Genomic DNA, 21,894 nt, shown 5'->3' on the forward strand with positions numbered 1-21,894 from the left:
CGTGGCTAGGGACCAGGGAAACCAAGAGGGTAATGGGGTGGGGCAATGCAGCAAACTGGGGCCAATAGGAATTGGGATGGGAGAACATTCATGGGATTAATCATAAAAGGCAAGTGGGTGTGGAACAGGGATTACATTAATTTGGTGAACCAGTAGAACATTGAACCTTGAGAACTATTTACATGTATATGCAAAGGTCCGTGGGAGGGAGGCCTTTTCTCACTCCAGTACAGAGGGGAGTCTCTTCCGTTTGCTTTTGCCCCTCCAGGGCTGAGGCATGACAACCCAGGCCCCTGGGCCTCCACAGAAAGTAGGGAGAACCTGTGGACTCTCACGTGTATATTAAATATCAGGAAGAAAGGAAGCTTGTGGAAAATATCTGTGTTCTTTATTACAGTCAAGTATTACATTCAAGTAAACATAGTGATTAAGATAGGCTGTGACTTTACCTTTCTGTTACAAGTCACAGAATTGCCATTTCTACATATGGTTTCTGATTTGGTACTGAGCCTTTAGTCTTAGCACCTGACTTTTATCAGTGGCGAATGGGCAGAGGAATTGATTTCTGTTGAAGGACCAGAATAATGCTTACTTTAAGCTTGGTTTTCCTTTGTAATGGGTTGCTAAAGTTAGAAACGAAAAAAAATAAGACAGAGGGCCAGAAGCAGAATAGCTGCCATGTTCATTATTTACTCTCCTCTGTAGCCACAGCAACAACCCTACCATACCACTGCTTGCTTTTCATTTCAGTTATGTTAAAGAAAAATCTGTAAAGGAAAAATAGCAGTCTCGGGAATAACCTAGGCAAATTAACATTCATGGGCTCTCCTTGGCTGCTCCCCACCATTCGGCTGTGGAGTGGAAAAACCTCTGAAACCTTTGGCAAGCAAATCTCCCAATCCATCATAGTAGCAAATAATGCATTTGTGCTAATTATATAAGCAGGAAATGCAAAGGCTCAGGGGTTTAAATATTTACTAGCTTCTCTGAATCTGAAAACTTGTATCCAATAGTGTATTTCATATTCCCTAGCAGTATAAATGTGTTCTGCAACAGTGTAATAAGAAACACAATGCTTGTCTCATTAAAAGCACCAATGTTTCTTCTGGAAAGGAAGTTTTACATCAGCCCCCTCTTCCTTCAGCAGATGTCAGTGAGCTTGATTGTGAAATTTGCACCAATATAGTTTATTCTTTCCTTTAAAATCCATCCAGAAATAATATTTAAGTCATACTGTTTGGTATTTTCTTTGGGTATGGCATTTTTAGTGCAGTTTTCCATGAAGCTGATTTAGGTAATCACATGATTTTAAGACTTTATTATACTGAGAGTCAGTAATACAATATAAAAGAACAATGTTGTTTGTAGCAACTAATTCTGAAGTGATACTTAGCTGTCTCACATAAATTTCACAGTTTGATTCAATTGTAGTGTATAACAAAATATTACAAATTGCTCTGTAAAAACATCTGCTGATAGAGAAATATAGGGAGGCAAAGGAAAATGTTTGCTGAAATAACTAGAATTTCCTTTAAATGCCTCTAGCTGTGAAGAGTATGACTTTCTCAGCCTCTAAAAAATCCCAAAACAACCAGCAAAACAAAACAAGAAAAAAACAACTAATAGACTAATTGCAAAACAATACTTGATTTCAGCTACATTAATAATTTAATGAAATACTGGGGTTTCAGGACAATCCTCGATAGTAACCTTGAAGCAGTATAACCTAGTGAAGTAACATTCAAATTTTAACTATTCTTTGACAGGTTTTGGGTTGGTTTGGTTGCAGAGGCAAGTTATGGCCAAAGCAAATGATCAAGTGAAAGTATGCTAAATTAACATTTAAAAAGTAGCTTTTGAATATCTAACAGTGAAGAACAAAAAAAAAATAAAAATTTAAATGCTCTAAAAACATTTTCCACTTTTAAAGTTCATTATATTAAATTGCCATCATACACATTTTGCTACTGTTTAGATGACTTCTCCCAGTGTAAACTTTTTTTTAACTTCCTGGCTGATATTGTTTAGGATACTGTGATAAGCAACTGCTTGTGGCTTTCCAAAGAAATTGTCATGCAATGGTTTAATCAAAGGATCAACATAACTTCAGCTTCTCTATATGTCATTAGTAAAGATATTGTTATAAAAAATTAAATTTACTGTTAATTGTTGGGTTTTTTTCCTTAAGGAAACTATCGAAATGCACGTGATGTTCTTTTCAGTATGTATTCAGAGTTAAAGACCCAGAAGATTAAAATCTCTTCTGAGATGGCTACAAACCTTATGATTCTACACAGCTATATTTTAGTGAAGGTAAGGAACTGGGAAATTGAATTAATGTGTAAGTTGCACAGTGTCTAATTTATTGTACTGTATGTATGGACGCTCTGTATACATAAATTGTATTGTCATATAGATTGTATCACAGAACCCAAGTGCATGCTAACAGCAAGCTTCAGGAGGACAATCCATAGTTGTTTCTGCCTATTTGAGTAGCATATTCTTTTTTAAAATACTGAACAATTGAATATTACATATGGCTTCTTGTTTTGCATTCATGCTTATAAAGACTATGTTACTAGTACAACTATTTATTATTATTATTGTTGTTGTATTTGAGGTTATTATCCATAAGTAGATCACTGCTTTTCTATAAATGAAGTTAAGCAGGGGCTCAATGATTTCTGTTAGTTAACCCATGGATGCCCATCAGGATATCCATTCCTACAGCCAGCTTTGGCCTTCCTCTCTCACCAGCAGTGAGGCAAGAGCTGCAGGTGGTGGGCTGAAGGCTGGAAAGACTGAGGAAGAGCCAGGATGAGGTCTCTGGTCCATTCTGTAGTACAACTCTTCTCAGTTTCATGAAGCAGCACCCAGCAAAATGAATGAATGCCAAGAGCAGGCTGCAGGAATTAGTCTCCAATGGCTGCAGTAAATGTGGTTTTTTTGCTGCATTCCAGATTCACGTGAAACGTGGTGATCACATGAAGGGAGCACGGATGCTAATACGTGTAGCCAACAACATCAGCAAGTTCCCATCACGTAAGTGCTGACCGCAGAGGAGCTGTGCTCTGCAGAGCAACTCATTAGTCAGTACTGCACTGCAAGATTCATCCTCCCCTGTGCAGAGTGTAACTACACAGTGTGCTTGCATCTTCCTCTGGGCAGCTCTTCCATACACAGCCTCCAGAGTGGAATCCTCACCAGAACTTTAATCTGTCCTCACATTACTGCAGTACTGAGCAGCCTCAACTGGATTGTGTGTAATGAGCTCACTGGTTCTGGGACTTAATCACAAAATTTTAATTGATCTTTCCAAAAAATTATTTTTGGGTGCATGAAAAATGTACACTAAAAAGGTAGGCTTTAAAGAGTGCAGACCAGATTGAGAGAAATGGTTAAAATTTCTCCTGCTGTCATGCTGAGCTTCAGGAGTGTGGGGCAGTGCGTGGTGAAATCATGTTTTTCTTGTATATGGTTCCAGGAATGGCCCAAACTGTGCAACTGTGTACCATGACAAAGAAGAAAAATAGTCTTTTTTCATCAATGCTTTTTTAGTTGTATAAGCTCAAAGGTTTTAAACATTAATACTGGTAAATAAATATTTGACATCATTGTTTCATTCTATTACAGATATTGTGCCAATTTTGACTTCAGCTGTGATTGAGTGTCACCGAGCAGGATTGAAAAACTCAGCCTTCAGTTTTGCTGCTATGTTGATGAGACCTGAGTATCGGAGTAAAATAGATCCAAAATACAAAAAGAAAATTGAAACAATGGTCAGGTGAGTGATGTTAATCAAATCCACAGAACTTCAAGGCTTTATTTGCAATGCTGTTTTTGCTCAAAAAGCCTGTAGACTGCTTTCATATTATTTCACTCTCTTATATTTGAAAGGCTAAGAACCATTTCCCACCCTTCTTTGAGAATTAAAGACTTCCTTTGAAGGTGATAAGCCTTAAATGCAATTGCATTGCTTAAATGCAATGTGCATTTAAAATGCTTCCTAACCAGTGATAGCGTTTTCCATCTTCTCCATGCAGACACAAGTGCAGTGACACAGGTTTAGCTGGTTTCTAATTGAGAATCCACAGCCAAACTGTTGGCTACTACAGCAGCAGCATTGTGTTCTTGCATGATTTAAACAGCTAAATGGCTAAGATAAAAAAGAATTGGAAGGCAAATAAAATATATGAATTCCTGACATTTTCTTCCTTATCTGAAGTTTTGTTTTGATCCTAGTCAATATTTTCTGCCAGAGGAGAAAGCATAGGTAATTGTAGAAGAGCAGGGCACACGTATGTAACACTTTCGTCTTTTATTCTACTAGTCTCTAACCAAGACTCAAGGACTTGCTGAGCTCATACGAGTGGTTTAGGTATTTCTTTATTAAATACCTAAAGTCTCTAAGCTCTCCATGAGCTTATCCAATCGGTCTGCCCAAAGTCATGTAAATATTTAATGACAGTTGACTATAAGTTCCATTGTATCAGGACTGGTCTGTAGCTACTTTAAGGTGATGCCTCATAGTTTTCCTCTTGGGAGAGATCTACCTTTTCTGTTTCATTCATGATTTTAAACATCTCCATGTTTTATTTATTCCCCTTCTGTCAGTTACATATTTTCAGGACTTGAAGAGTCTCAGCTTAATTAGCTTCTTCTATGATACTGGTTTTTATCATGTTTCTCTGAAACTCTTCTTACAGCCTTTTTGGAGGCAGTTAGAAGCTGTATAATCCTACCAGAAAGCCAGTTTTTTGTTACTCCCGTTTTTGTAGTCCTGCCAAAAAACTCTGAAACAAAGAAACCACAGCCTTATAGTCAATACATATAGACCCTGTATTTTGAAGTGTTATAAAGTATTAGGATCTGTTACACCTTTTAAAAGGTGGTGGTGCTTCTAATTAAATGGAAGTTAACCTGTTTCTGAGTTGACATAATTGTGATGAAACTTGGGTGACAGTTAAAGGAAGGAGCTGATAGAATGTAAAATAGCAGTTGGAACTATGCAAGTAGCTCAAAGGAAAGACACTTGCTAAATATCAAATACCTTATAAAACAGCTTTGTTAAGTTCAAACAGCTTGAGGGTTTTAGTCACAGCTGTATCTATATTTTAGACGTCGGGACACATCTGAGAGAGAAGAGCCAACAACAGCCTGTCCCTACTGTGCCTTCCAGCTCCCAGAATGTGAACTTCTGTGTCCCAGCTGTAAAAACAACCTTCCATACTGCATTGCAACTGTGAGTGTCTGCTGTGCTTTCTGCACTGTGAGAGTAAAGGCAAAGCTGCTTTCCCTTCTAAAATAAGTTCATTTGAACTTCTTCAGTTTGCTAGTAGATCCAAGCTAGAGATTTTTATGCATTTATGGGTTTTTCTAATCCGTTGCCAAATTTCTTTTTGTCTTTGACTATCATAGCATCCTCACTTGCCACCTACAAGTAGCAGGCACTTGTGAGTGCCAGTAAATTCGGAAAGTCATTCTGGGAGACTTCAGCTTCCGAAGAAGGCAGGTGCAGCACCAGCAATCCCCAGCACATGCATTTGGTGTAGTTGGTGCACTTGGGAGAACAGGCTGGTGCTGCTGATGCCTTCCTAGCTCAGCCATTTGCCATGGGGCTCTAGTGCTCAAAGAACTAACAGAAGTCCCCTTTTCCTTTTCCATGTACAGGAGCTTGTGGAGTGCACAGCTCTTCTCCCCTAAGCAACCAAGAATTCAAATTAAAAAAAAAAAAATTAAAAAAGCAAACTGACCAACTGAAAAAAAAAAAAGACAGCAAAACTTCAAAAATCTGATTTGGGGAATTTTAAAGCACATGCAATACTAATGGTTCAGACAGTGACCTCAGCATTTCTTATACTCATCCTTACAGAAATGAGAAGTTCTAACACTTTTTGTTTCTTTAGAGTGTACTGAAAAGCTAAGGATGGCACACATTCCCAGGGGAATTTACTGTATAGCTACTGTGCAACTAACACAATTTTTACTGGGTTCATGTGAATTGCCATGCTAAAATTGCAGGAGAAAAAAAGAGAACTTACTTGAAACAGGAAACCAATGTTAGAGTTAACATTCTTTATTAAAACTAACTAAGTCTCACCAAAAAAAATAATATCCATTGTGTGGGGCTCTTTTTGCTCTATTGGTTTAGCAGAATAAGATAACAGTTACACTTTGATATCTTCAGGAAAACAAAGGGGCTTAAATATAGCTTTATGAGCCAAACATAATGTACATGTTAATGTATGTTACACAGTATTTATTTAGGCTCCATCTTGGCCACAGTTTATGTCACAGGTGTTTGTAGACATTAGGACTGTGGCATTTTCAAATACCTAATTTGAGTCAATGTCAAAACAGTCTGCTGTTGCATATTGTATTAGAACATAAATCTCTTGGTACAGTTCAAGGTGCTGCTGTGTTTTTATAGTATTGAAAAGGTACTTACAAATTCCTTCTGTCGAAAGTAAACTGTAGCAAAAAAGAGAAAATGTAAAGAGGCAAAGGCCAGGCAGGCTCATAAAACTGAATGCTGAATGTGACCTTCTCAGCTCAGGTGCTGTGGCTTTGGAGGAATTTTTAGTATGTCATATACAACACCAAAAATGCCAGCAGATTTAGGTGCAGCTCTGGATACAGATCTACAGACAGCATTCCAAGATTGCCAAACTAAAAGAATTTTAAATACTGTAATTCAGTATATTCTTAGATTTCCATTTTCAAAAGAGGAATGCAAATTATAACACTGCATCTCTGACAGCTCCTTTCCTAGTTACAGAATTTACACAGTAATCAAACTACAGTAACACATGCATGGGGCTTTTAATTCAAGATCTTAGAACTCTGGTGGTGAGACTTTTTCATAACAGGTCCTAAAGAAAATGCTCTCTGTAGCCAGGCAGCACTTGCCCCTTTGTTACCTGCAGTTTTTGTGTGCAGGGTCGGCACATGGTACGTGATGACTGGACAGTTTGCCCACATTGTGACTTTCCTGCCCTCTACTCAGAATTCAAAAGGTAAATTGAGATTTTTTCTTTTTCCTATTGCAGTATTCTGATGTTTGTTCATATTTCAGCAGCTATTGGATCATTTGGTACTAAAAACATGTTACAGTTGGGCTGGGTGAAAGAGGAATTACCCTTACTTGGAAGTTGCACCTAAGACACAGAACATTGCTTCAAGGTTGACCAAAACAATAGGATTGATAAAGAATTGGTGATCACCCCCAGTGATGCAGGGCTCCAACAGTAATGAAGATGGATGGTGAGCTTGTGTGAGTTCTCAGCTCTGTCCAAGAAGGCCTGATATGGGGGCAGAAACACCAGCAATCACCAAAACAAACAAAATGCACACAAAGTTGGGTACAGACTACCACAGCAAAAACATCTTGTCCCTCATAATCACATGTGACAACAGGATGGGATAGCTCTCTTCGAGTGTCAGAATCTCTGATGCTAAAACCTCCTTTGTTACACATTTAAATGCTGCAAACAGCAGCCTTCCTGGTGTGGTGTAGTTCTCAAATGTTGAAAATGTAGACAGAAGCAGCCATTGCTCTGTCCTGCACTTGTTACATAGCACTGGTCAGAACCCTGCTCTAGGCTTTGTGCCTCAGGCCCAACTTCCTTTGAAAAATGTTAGTTTTTAACCAGTTACCCTTCCTTTAAAACAGCATGTTACAGACTGAAAACGTGTGTCCCATGTGTTCTGAACGGATTAACATTGCTGATCTTAAGAAAATAAATGACTGTACAGAGTACCTCAAACTAGAAGATGAGGACCAATAAATTCAGGTATGTCCTCGAGTCTGTACTCTTCACTTAACAGGGTTCATTCTACATGCCTCTGGGAGTTTTTCCCAGTAAGGAATCTTAACTTACAGCCTGGGTCAATGCCTCAGATTATTTGAGACCCAGTTCTATCACATATTTGCCTTCAGGCATGCAAACCCCAGTAGGTTTTGCTACTGCAATTAACCTGTTAAATTGGGCTTTAACTCAGATTACCCCTATGACCACATTAACATCCAGAAGCTGTTCTGGTTTGGAACATGTTCCTGAACACCAGGTGTGCCTGAGTAGCACCGAGAATGGTTTGAAGATCTCAGCATCATCTAAAAATCTCCAGATCTTCCAGCATGGGTTTAAGTATGGGGAGAGAGGGAGAGAAAGCAAGAGGGGTACTAAGTGGAAGAAGCAAATCTAAAGTGCATGTTACATGATCTTTCCTATTTAACAGAATCTATCCAGGATAACAGTAACAAGTATTGGCCTGAAATACTTATACTTCAAAGAACGAGAGCATGCCTCTATACCAAAGACTTGGATCCAGAACTTTGTTGTTTGTTTTTTTTTTAAATGGTAACTAAAAATGAGGTAATAGTGTTCCTCAGTGTTAATAAGTTCAGGGCAAATTTGCTATTGCAAATATGTGAAAACTCACCTGTAGGTCAGAGTAACGCATTAAAATTCTTTTGGGGAAGTTTTAGTAGATTTTATTTTTCCTGATCTGCTATCACAGTGTATCTGAGAATATAATTAACCACCTCTGTTTATTTCCAGGTTTGTGTTGGCTGGCAAAGCAGCAAGGAAAGCTCTATCCCTACTTCACACATCTCTTCCCCAGAAAGGCCTAATAACAGCCATGTCACTTCTATTTTGTGATATCTGTAACTATTTAGCTTTTGATAAATTTTGTACTTTAGTTTATTATAGTAATAAAACTGATAATTACTACAAACAAAATCTGCATTTTATCTGCACCAAAGACAAAACACAGGGCCAGCTTTAGAATGTGAGTAGCAGGAAGAAAACCACCGCCCTACTGTTCCTCATTATCAGTTCTGAACTGTTTCAAATATTTTTAATTAAAGATTTTTTACTCTTTAAATATTCCTTTCTGGTTTTGATTAAAGATATAACTTGTTCAAGTACAGGCTACTCAAGTATTGGAAGCAAATCCCTCACTGCTTTTCTGTGTCTCTGAACAAAAGGGAAGTTGTAGGAAAGAAAAATGCCACATCATGTACGTGAAGGAAAGACAAAACTGGAATAAAGGTGGGAGACAGGACACAACACTCTAGGAACTTAACCAAAGCTTTAAAAGAGGCCTGTGAAACATTTTATTGTAGTATATACTGCTTAATTTCTGTAATGTACAAATAGGTCATTTATGTATGGGGTTTTTGCATCATGTACTATTTACAAGACTTCACCACATAATGTCAGGGGATTTATATATAAAAAAAAAACAGTGAAGTCCTAGGAAGACTCAGCAGAACATTTTCAGCATGTTCATGCACCTGGTGTCTGTTGCACAAGGACAGTTATAGCTTGTAACATGTACCATGTCAAGAGTAAGCACAGCAGGGCATTGCATAAGAGCACAAGAGCTACAGCACCTCTATAAGAGGAACATTTTCAATGCACTGGTTCTACTTTCCCAGCAGCACTGGATCTGTTTCATGTTCCTGGCAGAAGTTAGATAAGCAAAGCTGTGTCCAAAGCAAGATTTTATTCTAAATGTCTAGTTTTCTGTTTTCTTTTTCCTTCTTTTTTTGTTGTTTCTTCATTTTTCTCTCTTTTTGGCAGCTTGGAAGACTTCACCTTTTTTTGCTACAAACAGAAATATACAGACAGTTTAAAATCCAGCTGCAACCTGACAAAATTTAAGTCAAAATGTAGTCACTGTTAAGGAAAAAGCCATCTCTTTCCCTCCCCTTTCAGATGTGAAGTTTCTAAATGCCACAGAGAGTACAGACTACAATATTTAGTCTTAAGGGCTGACCGCAGTTCCCCATTTGGTGATACCTACAAAGGTATAACTAGAATTGTCATCTGTAGTAACCACAGGCACCATCCTCACACTTGAAATATTACTAAATTTTAGAACTGGATGTGGAACTCATAGATTTAGATTGATGTCTCACTTTGGTCCAAGAGTTTTACACATTACCGCCAGTTAAAAATTTAAAAGTTGAGAGATTATTTAATACCTACTACAACTGTTTTTCTTAATTCATTAAGGTGGTGTTAAAAGTCACAGAAAGATAACTAAAAACAAACAACACTAAAAGCCCCAATACTTCAGTGGGGTGGTTTAATACTTAGGAAATTAAATCACCTTAATCATTGCATCACTGTCAACAGTATCCTGCTCATCCTCATCAGATTGGATCTCTTCCACATTCAAGTCTTCACTCAGATCTAAGGTCGCTGCAGATCCTGACTGCCTTTTAGATGCCTTGACAGAACTAAGTGAATACGGAGTCAGATGTGCCTCTTTGTTGTAGGCACGAGTAAAAGCTGCTTTGACCTGCCAGGGTGGAAGGAAGGAAACTGAGTATCAGTTTAGGAAGGGTAGACTGTTAGCTAACCCACTTACTGAGAGATTGCACATCAACTTTCCTTTGGAAAGATGTGATCAAAGATACATAGAAGACAACACTCTCTCAAAAGGACACAGAAAGCATTTAAGAACTGTATGGTGAAGGCTCATTTTAAACAAGTCCCACATAATCCTCAATAATGTGTGCATCTTCAGATGCTTCTTGCTTCAGCCTGCAATAATTTCAGCTCAGTCACACCAGAGCCCCCTTCAGCAGCACTGTACACTTGCCAGACTAAGCAGCATATTCAGACTAGGGGAAACACCTGATGGTAGTGTAGGTTTAGTTGCCAGTAGGTTCTTCTCTGTGAGCACCTGACCTGGATGAGGGAGATCATGGTTCAGACCACATCTGCCTAGTCCGTAAAAGCAACATGAGCTCACCTTGTACCAGGTGAGGGTCCCAAGCACTGGAATGCAGTAGCTGGACACCGGAGGAGCAGTACACAAAGCACCCAGGCTTGGCAGTTCTGTCTAACAGGACTGGGAAAGGTGCAAGCTGCAAGGCAGCCTCTGAATGCAGGGCCTGCTCTGTAACACAGGCAGCCATGTGTCCCTCCTCATTTGCAGGATAAGAAAGGCAGGGCTGTGCCTGAAGGACACAGATCTTGCAGCCAGAGCTTGCTTGTACAAAGATACCATCTTTCTCTGTCCTTTCTGCGTTCTCCTTCTATATCCAGGACACAACTGACTCCCAATAATCCTTTACACCAAGAACAGAAAGAGTAAGACTCCTGAGTGAAGCAGAGCCTGACTATCTTTTAGGACTTAGCCCTGAATTTTTAGTGGTGTTTGACAGCTGATTCACAAAGCCTACTATCAATTATGGTTAAACTGGTGCACCAACTTCAACCTTTCCAAAGCATATCCATACCATAGCAATTATTCCAGGATTGGTTTTTTTAAGATATGGAAGAAAACAAATTCACTGGTCAATTTTACCTTGGGATCCAGCTTTGAAAAAGGACTGGGTTTGCCTCCCCACGTGCTTATTTCCATGATATTTTCAACATCTTCTTTCATCAAGCAGTAAGAATCCATAAATGTTATAGCTTGTTGTACACCATCTGCTCCAAAGTCTTTCAAGGGCTGGACAAGTGCATCTCGCAAATATGACAAATATTCCATATTTACTGTCCTCTTGCATGTCTGAGTTCTTTGTCAAATTGAAAATAAAGTATTGAGTAAGTAAATCTGTCCAACCAGCATCACTGACTTCTACAGACAAGAACAAATTGGTGAGGAGGCCCTCAGCAAATCAACAACTGGCTGCCTTAAAAGCAAACTACAAGTTGTACTGTGCCCTTCCTTTTGCCATACCTGCATTAGGGAATAGCCAATGCAAGGTATTTGAACACCAAACAGTCTGGGGAAACACATCCCTGAGAAAAAACTTCGGGGGAAAAAAGAAAGGAATGTCAGTATTACCTGAGACTCATGTGCATTGCCAGTTCTTGAATGATACGATCATGTTTGCCTGTAGATGAAAATTTCCCCAGCCAGCTGGGAAAGACAGGAAACTGGGACATGTAACCCCTCATCAGCTCCCCTGGGAGAACACTTGCATAAATAGCCTGAAAAAGTAACACACATGCCAAACTCAAATCACTGAAAGTCTCACAGACACCATGACACACTGCCCTGCACAGCCCCAGGGAACAGGGGTAGTCAACACAGGGCCACAGTGGAAACAGTTTATGTTAAGAGAACTCTCTCAATTGCTTATTTCTGGTCAATCCCTATTGGGTTACAGCTTCACCCCTTGTGCCACCCTGTTCATTACCGTGTTCTAAAATATCTGTGAAATTATCTGGGTTTCAAAACAAAAAAACCAAAACACCTAACCCCAAAACATAGCCTTTTCTCATGTCCAGTTTAGAGTGCAGTCAGACAAATAGCTGACTTCACACAAAAAAGTGATCTCCAACAAAAAGAGATGGTGAAGGAGACATTTACAAAGAACACTGCGAATCTATGTCAAGTCATCTGTGTTCCTAGGCAATTCAGCTCTTTGGACCTGTACTGCGCAAGGGGGTGAACTAGATAACCTCCAGAGGTGCCTTCCAGTTTCACCTACAAAGCATTTTCTGATGCCAGCCATAATCCTTTTAAGCACAAGTCTTGTGAGTGAGCATTAAAAGAAGTACAGTGACCAAGCTTCAGTCCTCTATGCTTTGGGAGAAATCCTGCCCTGGTGAGAGGAAGGACAGAGCAGGCTTGTAACAGCACGAGTAATATCAACCATGTGCTTCTATGCTTTGTGACAGTCCAACTTTTCCAAGTTTCAGAAGACTTCAATTTCATGTTGCAGCATGGGCTCAACAATATGGATATGGGAAACTCTTCTGATCACCAGTGGAACAGAGAATACTACATGAAGCACGAACTATAAAGATCATATAATTATACTGAAACACCAGTTTCCACAGATCCACCTTTTACACTGGACACCTCTTAAAAGAACATAAAATGAGTGTTAAGTGCTCACCTGTGTTGGAAGAAGATTCCAATTCTGCTTGCTACGAATCTGCCTGTCCACTATATCACCATCACATATACTATCAGCTGCTCTACTCAAGAGCACCAAGTGCTTTTTTAAATTACCTCTGGAAAAAAAATGAAGTTGACTTTGTTAGAAATCAGAAATACCCAGATACAACCTCTCTGATACAAAAGCCTATTTCAGTTTAGTGTTTGGAGTAACTCACCCAGCAGCAGCTGGTTTCACATGCACATAATTCTCCTGGACAAAGAGAGGTGCTAGTGAATAATCATGGAAGAAAAGATCTGATTTGTCTATAAGAGACATACGAGCAGCCTCCTCTCCAGCAGCAAAAACCTTCCGGACAACATCAAAAGGACCCTAAAAAAATGACATTTCAAGAAGTCAGCGGCTACAAAGTCAACACAAACAGTAAGACACAGCACAGTATCAACAAAATTAGTGTCCAGGAGTATCCTGGTTTATCAGTACAAGCTCCAGATTCAGTATTTCCACCCTAGAACTTTACTAGTTTTAAGAAATGCATTTTATTTTTGATATTAAGAGAATTATTTCCTAAATAGAGAACAAAGGATGGGAAGTATGAGCTTCATAATTGCATCTTACATAAGAGACCAGTATGTCAAAATATATACTCAGTCCTTGATGTACTACTCTTCAACTATTTGGAGAAAATGTGACAGCTCTTGGCAGCTAGGCTTTATTCAGTGCTTCAGTTCAAAAGATGCTTATAAAACCTAGTGATTATATCAGAACATGACAGTATAAGCCAATCCAGTATTTGACACTTACCAGTTTGATGTCCTTTTTGGCTCTGCTGGCATCAGTTTTAGCCTCATCATAAGTCAGTGATTTGTCTTTTGCACACCACATATTAAGATTATGTAAAACCTAAAGAAAAAAATTTACAATATGGTAGCATAATAGAATTTAAATGGAAGACTCCAGCAGTAACAGCCTGATCTTGATACATAAAAATACTGTTCAAATACTTTGAAGTCAATGTACATAATCTATCTGAATGGTCACTGATGCTGAATGGGTACCAACCTGTCTGATGTCCTGGTTTGCTGCCAGGATTATCTCTTGCATAGCAGGTGGGGGAATTTTTAAACCTTCTTTAAATGCAATAGACATCATGGCACCCTGTAATCACAATTGAGAAACTGTCACTAGAGAATCCCTATGAATTCTTCCCCCAGCAGAACATACTGGCACATCTATAAAAGAGCACTGCATATTTTTCTGAATTTTTAAAGCACATATAGCTCAAATATTCTCTCAAACAAAAACCATCATTTACCATTGGTGTAAAAAAGAGCATGTTCGTTTATAAAAACTCATTTTGGATATATTCTTAAGACAAACATCTAAAATCCAAAAGGCTTTGGGAAGAAAAACTCAGACAATTCATTCTGAAAAGCAGTTGGTTGCTGAGATGATCTATTAAGTGGTGTATCCAATTCTGAATAAACTCTGCCACATGAAAACTGAAGTCACTGATGGTAATTCAGTACAGTCAATAAAGCCACAGCCTACTTACTTTGATCTGTTCTAGACGAGGTCTTTGAAAACGAAGATCCAAACAGTAGTGGACCAAGGAGCGCATTTTAGGATGGTTGCGATCATTGCACATGCAAATGATGGGTATCTTCGTGTGTCGGATCAAACCTATCAACTCCTGTAATTTAAACACGCTACAATTACATCAGCTAAACTGGATAATAAGAACAATTAGAATGTCATACCAAGTAGCATTAGTCCCTGCCTTAAATCAGATCCTTGACATGTGCCAAGTCCATAACACTCCTCCTGCTGCAATCACATTTGTACACAATGCAAACCTGTTTTCCACTTGCTGTTCTATTCAGCTGCAAGACAGCTGCTGCCTACCCACGTCTACTCTCTACTTCCAGCAATTATGTTTGGAACTCTCTTCAAGAAGCAATGAAGACCAATAGCCAGAGTACAGCTGTCCACCTGCAGAATTAGACTAATTTCTGCAAAGGTCAGTTTGACCTGGCTTATACCCAGAGGGAGCACACAGCTTTCTGGCTGCGCCCTGCCACAAAGAATGAAAATGCAGAACAGAAAAAATCAGCTCATCCCTGCTACAAGAGGCTCCATAATTTTTAGGCTTCCCAGAAAAAACTTTGCTAGCTCTAATGAAGGTGAAATTCAACTCAGTTTCATTCCTGCAAGGGAAATACCTGCATCTGAGCTAAAAATCAGTATGCCCTTTACCATCAAAGTAACGTGCTAGTAACTGCACGTGGCTATAGGAAATCCTCAGAAGCTAAAACCGTAGCTACTAAAGAGAACAAAGGATGCTGCTGTCAATGCCACACATTAGTTACTCAATGTTACTGCCTATGCAGAAGAGCAACAGTCCCAGCCAGAACCCCCCACTGCCTTGAGACGTGACCTTAGGATAAATGTACCTGTTCTAAAGTGTACGCGCTCAAGTTCATCACTCCAGGCTTCTTCTACACAGGTATTTTTTTCCCCTCCTCTACCACACAATTCTTACACAAAGACAGGCTTCTAAAACACATCAGACTCTACTCTGCAGGGAGTTTGTTTATGGACCATGGGCTGAGGACAGTAGAGTGGCTTGACTATTTTGTGCTCTATATGGCACACACTCTTGGCAATGGCATTAGCTAGGAACTACAGTGGCTTCACCTGAATCCCTCCTCTGTCTTCATTGCCTGCCATACCATCCACTTCATCCATGATCAATACATGTTTCCCGCTAACTGATGAAGATGCACCTGAAAATGAACATGGATAAGAAAATGAGATGGGAATAAGAGTCTTGCTCAGAGTTTTACCCAATGCTAAGTAAGATAATCCCATCCTAGGCAATTGAGGTGGTGGCTCTGCCACCTGATCACATCTGTGTTCACAGACCAGACTATAACCCCATGTCATCTTAGAAAGAAGTCCCATTGAACAGAAGAGCAACTGCACAGTTCTTGAGTAGTTTGTGCAGATGAACAACTTGTTCTACAAATTGCAGGATTTAATTCTAAACTGAAGAATATAACATCTTACTACATCCCCATTAGAGATGGGCTCCTCCACCTGACAAGCAAGGTAAATTCCTATCATTGTTGTGCAATAAGGAAGTTCTGTCCTTCCTCTAACCAGGCTCCTAATGAAACAGAAATCTCTTTCAAACAACAGACGCACCAGAACAGAAGTCTTTGATGCTGGTGTTGTTAAGCGATTCAGCAACTACTTCCTTTAGACTGTTCTTGCTGCGAGTGTCGCTGGCATTCAGCTCCACGTAGCTATACCCCAGTTCCTGGTCCAAACACAAACCACATAAAAAGTGTGAAAATAGATCAGTGAAAAATCATACAGCTTTAATTACTTTCTCCTCTTATATTTCTTATCTCTAGCAGTTCAAAAAAATTTATAACCATGTATGGAACAAACAGGCCCAAATGAAATCATATTTGTTTTGGTTTTGTGATGTTTCATTGTTGTTGTTTTTTGAATTGTTTTTTCTGTTTGTGGGTTTTTTGTTTGTTTTGGGGTTTTTGTGGGTTGGTTGTTGACTCTTTTTTGGTTGGTTGGCTTCTGTTTTGTTTTTTTGAGGGGGATGGGGAAGCATTGTCAGTGACACATTAAATTTTGGAAGATTAACACAACTGCCAGCAGGGATAGAAACAGAGCTATGAGCCAAGGCTGGCTAAGCTCCATGGTATTTCCAGCTGCATAACAAAGAAACATACCACATGGCTCTGAAAGCTGCAGGAAAGAGAAGCTTTCAGCTATTTAACCAATAGGAAGCACATGACTCCCCCAGCAGCACTAACACTTCAGTCCTGACACAACTTAACCCAGCTGCTCCTTTATCAGCAAACTCTCCTGCCAGAGGCAGCCAGAACACAGCCCTGAGCACACACAGCCTTGGTCTGTTCTACTGGCATTTCCTGTGGAGCAGAGAAATGCTGAAAGGCAGCTGAAAGCAAGCCAGGTGAGAAACCAGAAACAGAAAAGACCATGTTTTAAAAAAAAAAAAATGAGCTCAAGACAGCACATTCACCTTTTCTAAAGGCCTAGTTCTAGGTGTGGCATCAACTTGTCAGCACAAAGCTCAAAGGCATGCGGGCATGCAGTGGGGGAAGGGAGGAAAAAGGATAAAGACTTACTCTATACAACAGAGTTTTTAAATTCAGATTTAGAAATGGACACATAGCCCTGTCAATTTCTCTCATCCTAAAGTAGCATTTAGAAGAAATCTGGGAAAGATCTGTTAGATATATAAAAACAACGACCTTAGGCTTTCAAAAAGCTTGCCAGAATTTGACTCACACTAAATTAAGTGCAAATATTCTCCAACTTGAAGAAGTAGTGCTGAAAGCTCACAAATTCCAATTGTTTAACATATACTGTGATATGCTTCCTCTCAATGCAACAGAAAGAAATGCAGACATACATTGGTACCTTCTCACCTCAGACCTGATAAAGGTATCTAAAGAGCCACATATTTTCACCTACAGCTCTGTTCTGAGCAGGTGCAATATGACTGAGAGCAGACCCTGGTCATTCAGAGCACACCCACCTGCACACTGTATCCAGATACAGAATTAATATGTAACAAAAAAGTGCTGGGAACCACCATTACTAAGAACTCACCTTACAAACCAAAGCAGCTGTAGTAGTTTTACCAACTCCAGGTGGACCAGAAAGTAATGCTGCTTTAAAGCCTGTCCCATCATCTTTGCTTCCAGTTTTACTGGGTTTTGCTAAAAAAAAAAAAACAAACAACAAAATTCAGGTTTTACCTAGGTATGTAATTATAAAACAAACTGCATGCTCCTAAAGATATCAAGCATCATTGGAATTTTTCTTCATATAAGGCCTGATAGGAACATCCAAAAATTCATATACAGCTGCATCCCAACCACTTGGGGAAAAGCAGCTTAAACCAGCTTACAGTTTATGACTTGCAGTGATTTTGAATTGAAAAATATCAAGTGCTATTAATGTAATACAGCCATTTCAGCAATTTCCTCACAACCATATCACACGCATGAAGAACCAAAAATATCACCAAACCCACACACCACCACAAACAAATTGAGCCAAACCCCAAACACACCACACACAAAAACCCCACTACCCACTACAGCTGAACTAAAACTTAAACCCTCTTTTAAACACAGAAAAACCTGTCTGTCTATATGGGTATGAAATGTCTACTTGACACATGCACTTCTTGCCAGAGCCAGGACATTGACAATTCATCCCTACATACGACAGCAGCTCTTTAGACCTCCTGTATCTTCACTGTTGGCAGTGCCTAACCTATTCCCTCTTGCTGAGGAAGAAATCAATAGGTTCAGCACAAGGCCACTTTTAGACACATCACAGCTAGGTTAGAGCTTTCTGTAAAAATGAAACCTAAGACTTGGGGAAAAAAATCTTTTGACACACAATTTTTCTGCTCTTTTCTGAGGTGGTGAAGTGGGTAGTAAATGAACAGCTGCTTCACCAAAAAAAAACAACTTGGGCTCAATTGCTGCCAAAAGCACATCCAATTGCAGTCTTATTTCAATTTCTAGAGTTGCTCTGCTACCACTCAGCCCTCACTGGGTCCAGGGAGCCAAGGAGCACGATTACCATGAAAGAACACAGAGAAAATTAACCAGGCCAGTCACCTTGTCCGTCTTCAAAGGTGCTCTTGTGCCAATTTCTGAGCCATCGGAGAAGTTTATTGGCACAGCTTTGCTCACCCTGCTGTCCAATAATTGCCTTAAGAGATACAGGCTTATATTTATCTACCCACAGCAATCTCTCTGTGCCATCTTCATTAACCTCAGAAACCAAGTTTCCCGTAGGTTTTGGGGCTCCTTTCTCCTCTACAGTCTTATGTCTAAAGTCCGCAAGTTTTCGAACAGCAGTGGTTTCTTTCTTGACAAATCTGGAGCTATCTCCTTTTTCAGGAGTAGACTTGTATTTTTTATTATCAGCTTCCCTTTTGAAGGGGCTAAAATTCCTTTTTCCAGTTTCAGCTTTCTGCGGTGTCTTTTTGGGTTTTGACTCCCCTTTCTTTGCCTCAGGGAAAAAAAAATAAAAGAAATTAAAGAAAAAATACAGTAAATAAACAGCATATTTTTTTAAACAATTACAGGAGTGCTTAGAAAGTGACCAAACTTATGTATTGATTAAATAAACTTCAAGAGCAGATACAGAAATACTCTCTGAGAAATAAAGCACAGCTAAACACAACTAGGTTGCAGTACAAGCCACAAAAAATAGGCAGGAAGTGTTCTGGTCATTCCAAAAGCATCCCCTTATTCACAAAACCTGAGGCATCCTACAATGCTAAACTAATGACTCAGGTTGGAACAAATGGGTCAGACACCCCTGAAGCTCTTGCAAAACAACAGTTTCAGAAGTTGTTCAACCCAAAACAATTCAAAGGGAGCAAAAGTGATTAGCTAATAAGCTTAGAGTTGCTTTTCCCTGGGACACTAATGGTACCTTTGCATAAGTAAGTCATGTCTGTACTGAGTGCACCACATGTTAGCACTAACAGAGATTTTGACAACATTCTATCAGCCACTACAACCTAAATTTAAATGTGCACAAGACTTGTTACCTCTTTTTTTGGTATTGCTTGAAAAAATCACCCTTAATATTCTTAGTTCAAGTACCACATAAAGACAAGATCTGTTACATATGCACATAGTTTACATATTCCTGGGCCTGTCTGGGTACCATGTGGTATCAGCCACAATTACTTGTTCCAAAGAATTAATGAATACTCTTCTTGTTTCAACCACATACCACCTAAGGAGATGTAATTACCTGCTCTGTCAAATACCTAAAAAGCAGAATAATGTCAGAGTGGGAAAATAGCTCCCAAGTAGAGTCATTTGTCTTAAGCACAAACAAAAAATTTTTACTTTCAACCTAGAAGGTCAAACTGATGATTGTGTTACTATTACTGGAACAGAAGACAAATTCCTTTCAATTAAAAACAAACCAAAGCAAAAAAAACACCCTAATCCCCTATGTTTATAATAAACATACCTCTGCTTCAGCTGCCAGCTCATATTTGGACTTTTTACCTGGCATAGTTCGAATAAGATCAAACAGACCATCCTCATCAATAACTTTTGTACCTAAAGTTGATGCCTGAAGCAAAATAAAGAATTAAATGTGAAGCCAAGTTACATTAGGATTTACATAATTCATTTCAAAGTGTTTTCCAGTAAAAAACTATGACTAGGAACACAAAAGTCTCTATATATGTGTGTGTGTGTGTGTGTGTGTGTGCATGCACAAAAGTGAAAACAAAACAAAGCCCTAAACCACTTGGCAAGTTTTCATTTGAAAAATGCACTTTACTGTTAGTACTGCTTCCTGTTGGCAAGGCTACTGGAAATTGCCACTTAAGAGAGGAACAATTTGGTTTCAGTTTGCCTTTGGCCAGGCACAGGAACACACTCACCTTCTCACATTTGGACTGGCCGCAGTCTCGCCCCACCACCAGGTAATTTGTCTTCTTGCTGACATTGCCAGTTACTTTTCCTCCGTAGCGTTCAATCAGAGACTTGGCCTCATCTCTCTCAATACACTCCAGAACACCCGTAATTACAAATGTCAGACCCTCCAAGCAGTTTTCAGCTCCCTGAGAACCACAGCGTTGTAGAAAATGCCATTACTGATACAACTCTGCCAAACAGCTCTTAACCCTATGCTATTTTGACCCTCTACCATGTCAAGAAACCTATGAAACGTTACAAATAAGATTAGCATACTTAGCTAGAAAATAATTCTAGAAGTTCAAAGGGCAATAGCTACCAACAACACTTCAAAGATTGTTTACCTGACTATACTTGTGCTTCAAGCGTAGCATGTCAGTTAAATGAGTGACAGAAATCTTCAACTTTAAGACCAGAAACTACTTCTCATCATCAGGACTTCCTAAACCAAGTTCTGAATAGAAACTCTTTAGTAGACTTCCTTACATTTAGCCACTGCTTTATATTACAATTTAGGTTTTTCTAATACATTCTTCCTACTGGGAAAAAAATATCAGTCTTTAAACAGTTAAGTTGATGCTTATTAAACCACTTACAGCAGTAGGTCTACCAAACACTCTGTATATGGAGTCCTGTAGCCAAACTTACCTGAGGTATCTCTTTAGAACCCAGTGCTTTTGGACCCTCACGATTAAGGAAGCTTCGGTAAGCTTGGTAGTTGTTTCGCTTCTTTTCAGAGTCCTCAGGACTTATAGACTGGGTCAGGAGGGGGGGAAAAATTAATATACATATTACACATATAAAAACAGCAAAATAAACACAAGCTTCACAGTTTAAGACATTTTCACGCACCAAAGGAAAAGCAAGTTCTAACAGTTGTTTTTAATCTATCAACATGCAATACTGAAGCTTTTTCTGATTTTGGAGCTTGTGTTGAGATCTTTTTTCTTGTTCCTTTCAAAAATATTTCAAAAACACTACAGTTAAAAAATATATACCCATTGTTTATTGTCAGGTTTCTATAGACTCATCAATTGCACATGTACATGCTCACTTAACTCATAAATTGTCACTTTAAATTCACATCCTATTTAATTTGTGATCTACACTTACATAAAAGTAGAAATACTATGAAGTAGACTTGGAGACATTTAAGCTTCTTAATCAGTAAACAACTGTTAAAAACTCATCTGAAAAGGAGGTGCAGACTCTCCATTCTAATTACAGTTGTTATTTAATTGTCAAAATTATATGGTACTTTATACTGTATGATTAAAAGTACATTTTAACGTTGCCAATAACTGCCAGTATTCAACAAATACAATTATCGAATCAAATAAAAAAAACTAAACTCTGTTCCTACACAGCATATCAATAGTAAGAAAAAATATGAGACTAGAGAGTGAAATGTAAATCCCTAAACAATGACATCTGTCATTCTAACCACAGAACAGATCCTCAAGATCCATAAGTTTTCACTCCCATCAGTAAGTTTTC

General features: G+C 39.0%; 2 protein-coding genes across 7 annotated transcripts in view; one reads left to right on the plus strand and one right to left on the minus strand.

The window, feature by feature from the left end:
* WDR19 (WD repeat domain 19) overlaps window positions 1–8,889 on the plus strand; it is a 40,057-nt gene extending 31,168 nt beyond the window's left edge. For 3 of the 5 annotated variants that reach the window (XM_086888517.1, XM_086888519.1, XM_086888520.1), the window contains exons 31-37: window positions 2,189–2,313; window positions 2,961–3,042; window positions 3,634–3,784; window positions 5,119–5,242; window positions 6,940–7,016; window positions 7,673–7,793; window positions 8,562–8,889. In XM_086888517.1, the coding sequence (XP_086744643.1) occupies window positions 2,189–2,313; window positions 2,961–3,042; window positions 3,634–3,784; window positions 5,119–5,242; window positions 6,940–7,016; window positions 7,673–7,787 (674 nt within the window). In that variant the 3' untranslated portion in view covers window positions 7,788–7,793; window positions 8,562–8,889. Of the gene's footprint in view, window positions 1–2,188; window positions 2,314–2,960; window positions 3,043–3,633; window positions 3,785–5,118; window positions 5,243–6,939; window positions 7,017–7,672; window positions 7,794–8,238 lie in introns of all 5 variants that reach the window. The other 2 variants (XM_086888518.1, XM_086888521.1) reach the window with 1 other exon arrangement.
* A 208-nt stretch (window positions 8,890–9,097) lies between these two features.
* Window positions 9,098–21,894, minus strand: part of RFC1 (replication factor C subunit 1) — a 32,961-nt gene continuing 20,164 nt past the window's right edge. For both annotated transcript variants that reach the window (XM_086888523.1, XM_086888524.1), the window contains exons 10-25: window positions 21,046–21,153; window positions 20,364–20,543; window positions 19,943–20,047; window positions 18,565–18,961; window positions 17,540–17,649; window positions 16,085–16,199; window positions 15,575–15,663; window positions 14,433–14,570; window positions 13,940–14,035; window positions 13,682–13,780; window positions 13,095–13,249; window positions 12,875–12,992; window positions 11,815–11,960; window positions 11,329–11,542; window positions 10,123–10,314; window positions 9,098–9,614 (exon numbers count right to left, since the gene is read on the minus strand). In XM_086888523.1, the coding sequence (XP_086744649.1) occupies window positions 9,513–9,614; window positions 10,123–10,314; window positions 11,329–11,542; window positions 11,815–11,960; window positions 12,875–12,992; window positions 13,095–13,249; window positions 13,682–13,780; window positions 13,940–14,035; window positions 14,433–14,570; window positions 15,575–15,663; window positions 16,085–16,199; window positions 17,540–17,649; window positions 18,565–18,961; window positions 19,943–20,047; window positions 20,364–20,543; window positions 21,046–21,153 (2,364 nt within the window). In that variant the 3' untranslated portion in view covers window positions 9,098–9,512. The remainder of the gene's footprint in view (window positions 9,615–10,122; window positions 10,315–11,328; window positions 11,543–11,814; window positions 11,961–12,874; window positions 12,993–13,094; window positions 13,250–13,681; window positions 13,781–13,939; window positions 14,036–14,432; window positions 14,571–15,574; window positions 15,664–16,084; window positions 16,200–17,539; window positions 17,650–18,564; window positions 18,962–19,942; window positions 20,048–20,363; window positions 20,544–21,045; window positions 21,154–21,894) is intronic.

Source organism: Cyanistes caeruleus, chromosome 5 (genome assembly GCF_971803275.1).
Source record: "Cyanistes caeruleus chromosome 5, bCyaCae1.hap1.1, whole genome shotgun sequence".
Classification (NCBI taxonomy): domain Eukaryota; kingdom Metazoa; phylum Chordata; class Aves; order Passeriformes; family Paridae; genus Cyanistes; species Cyanistes caeruleus.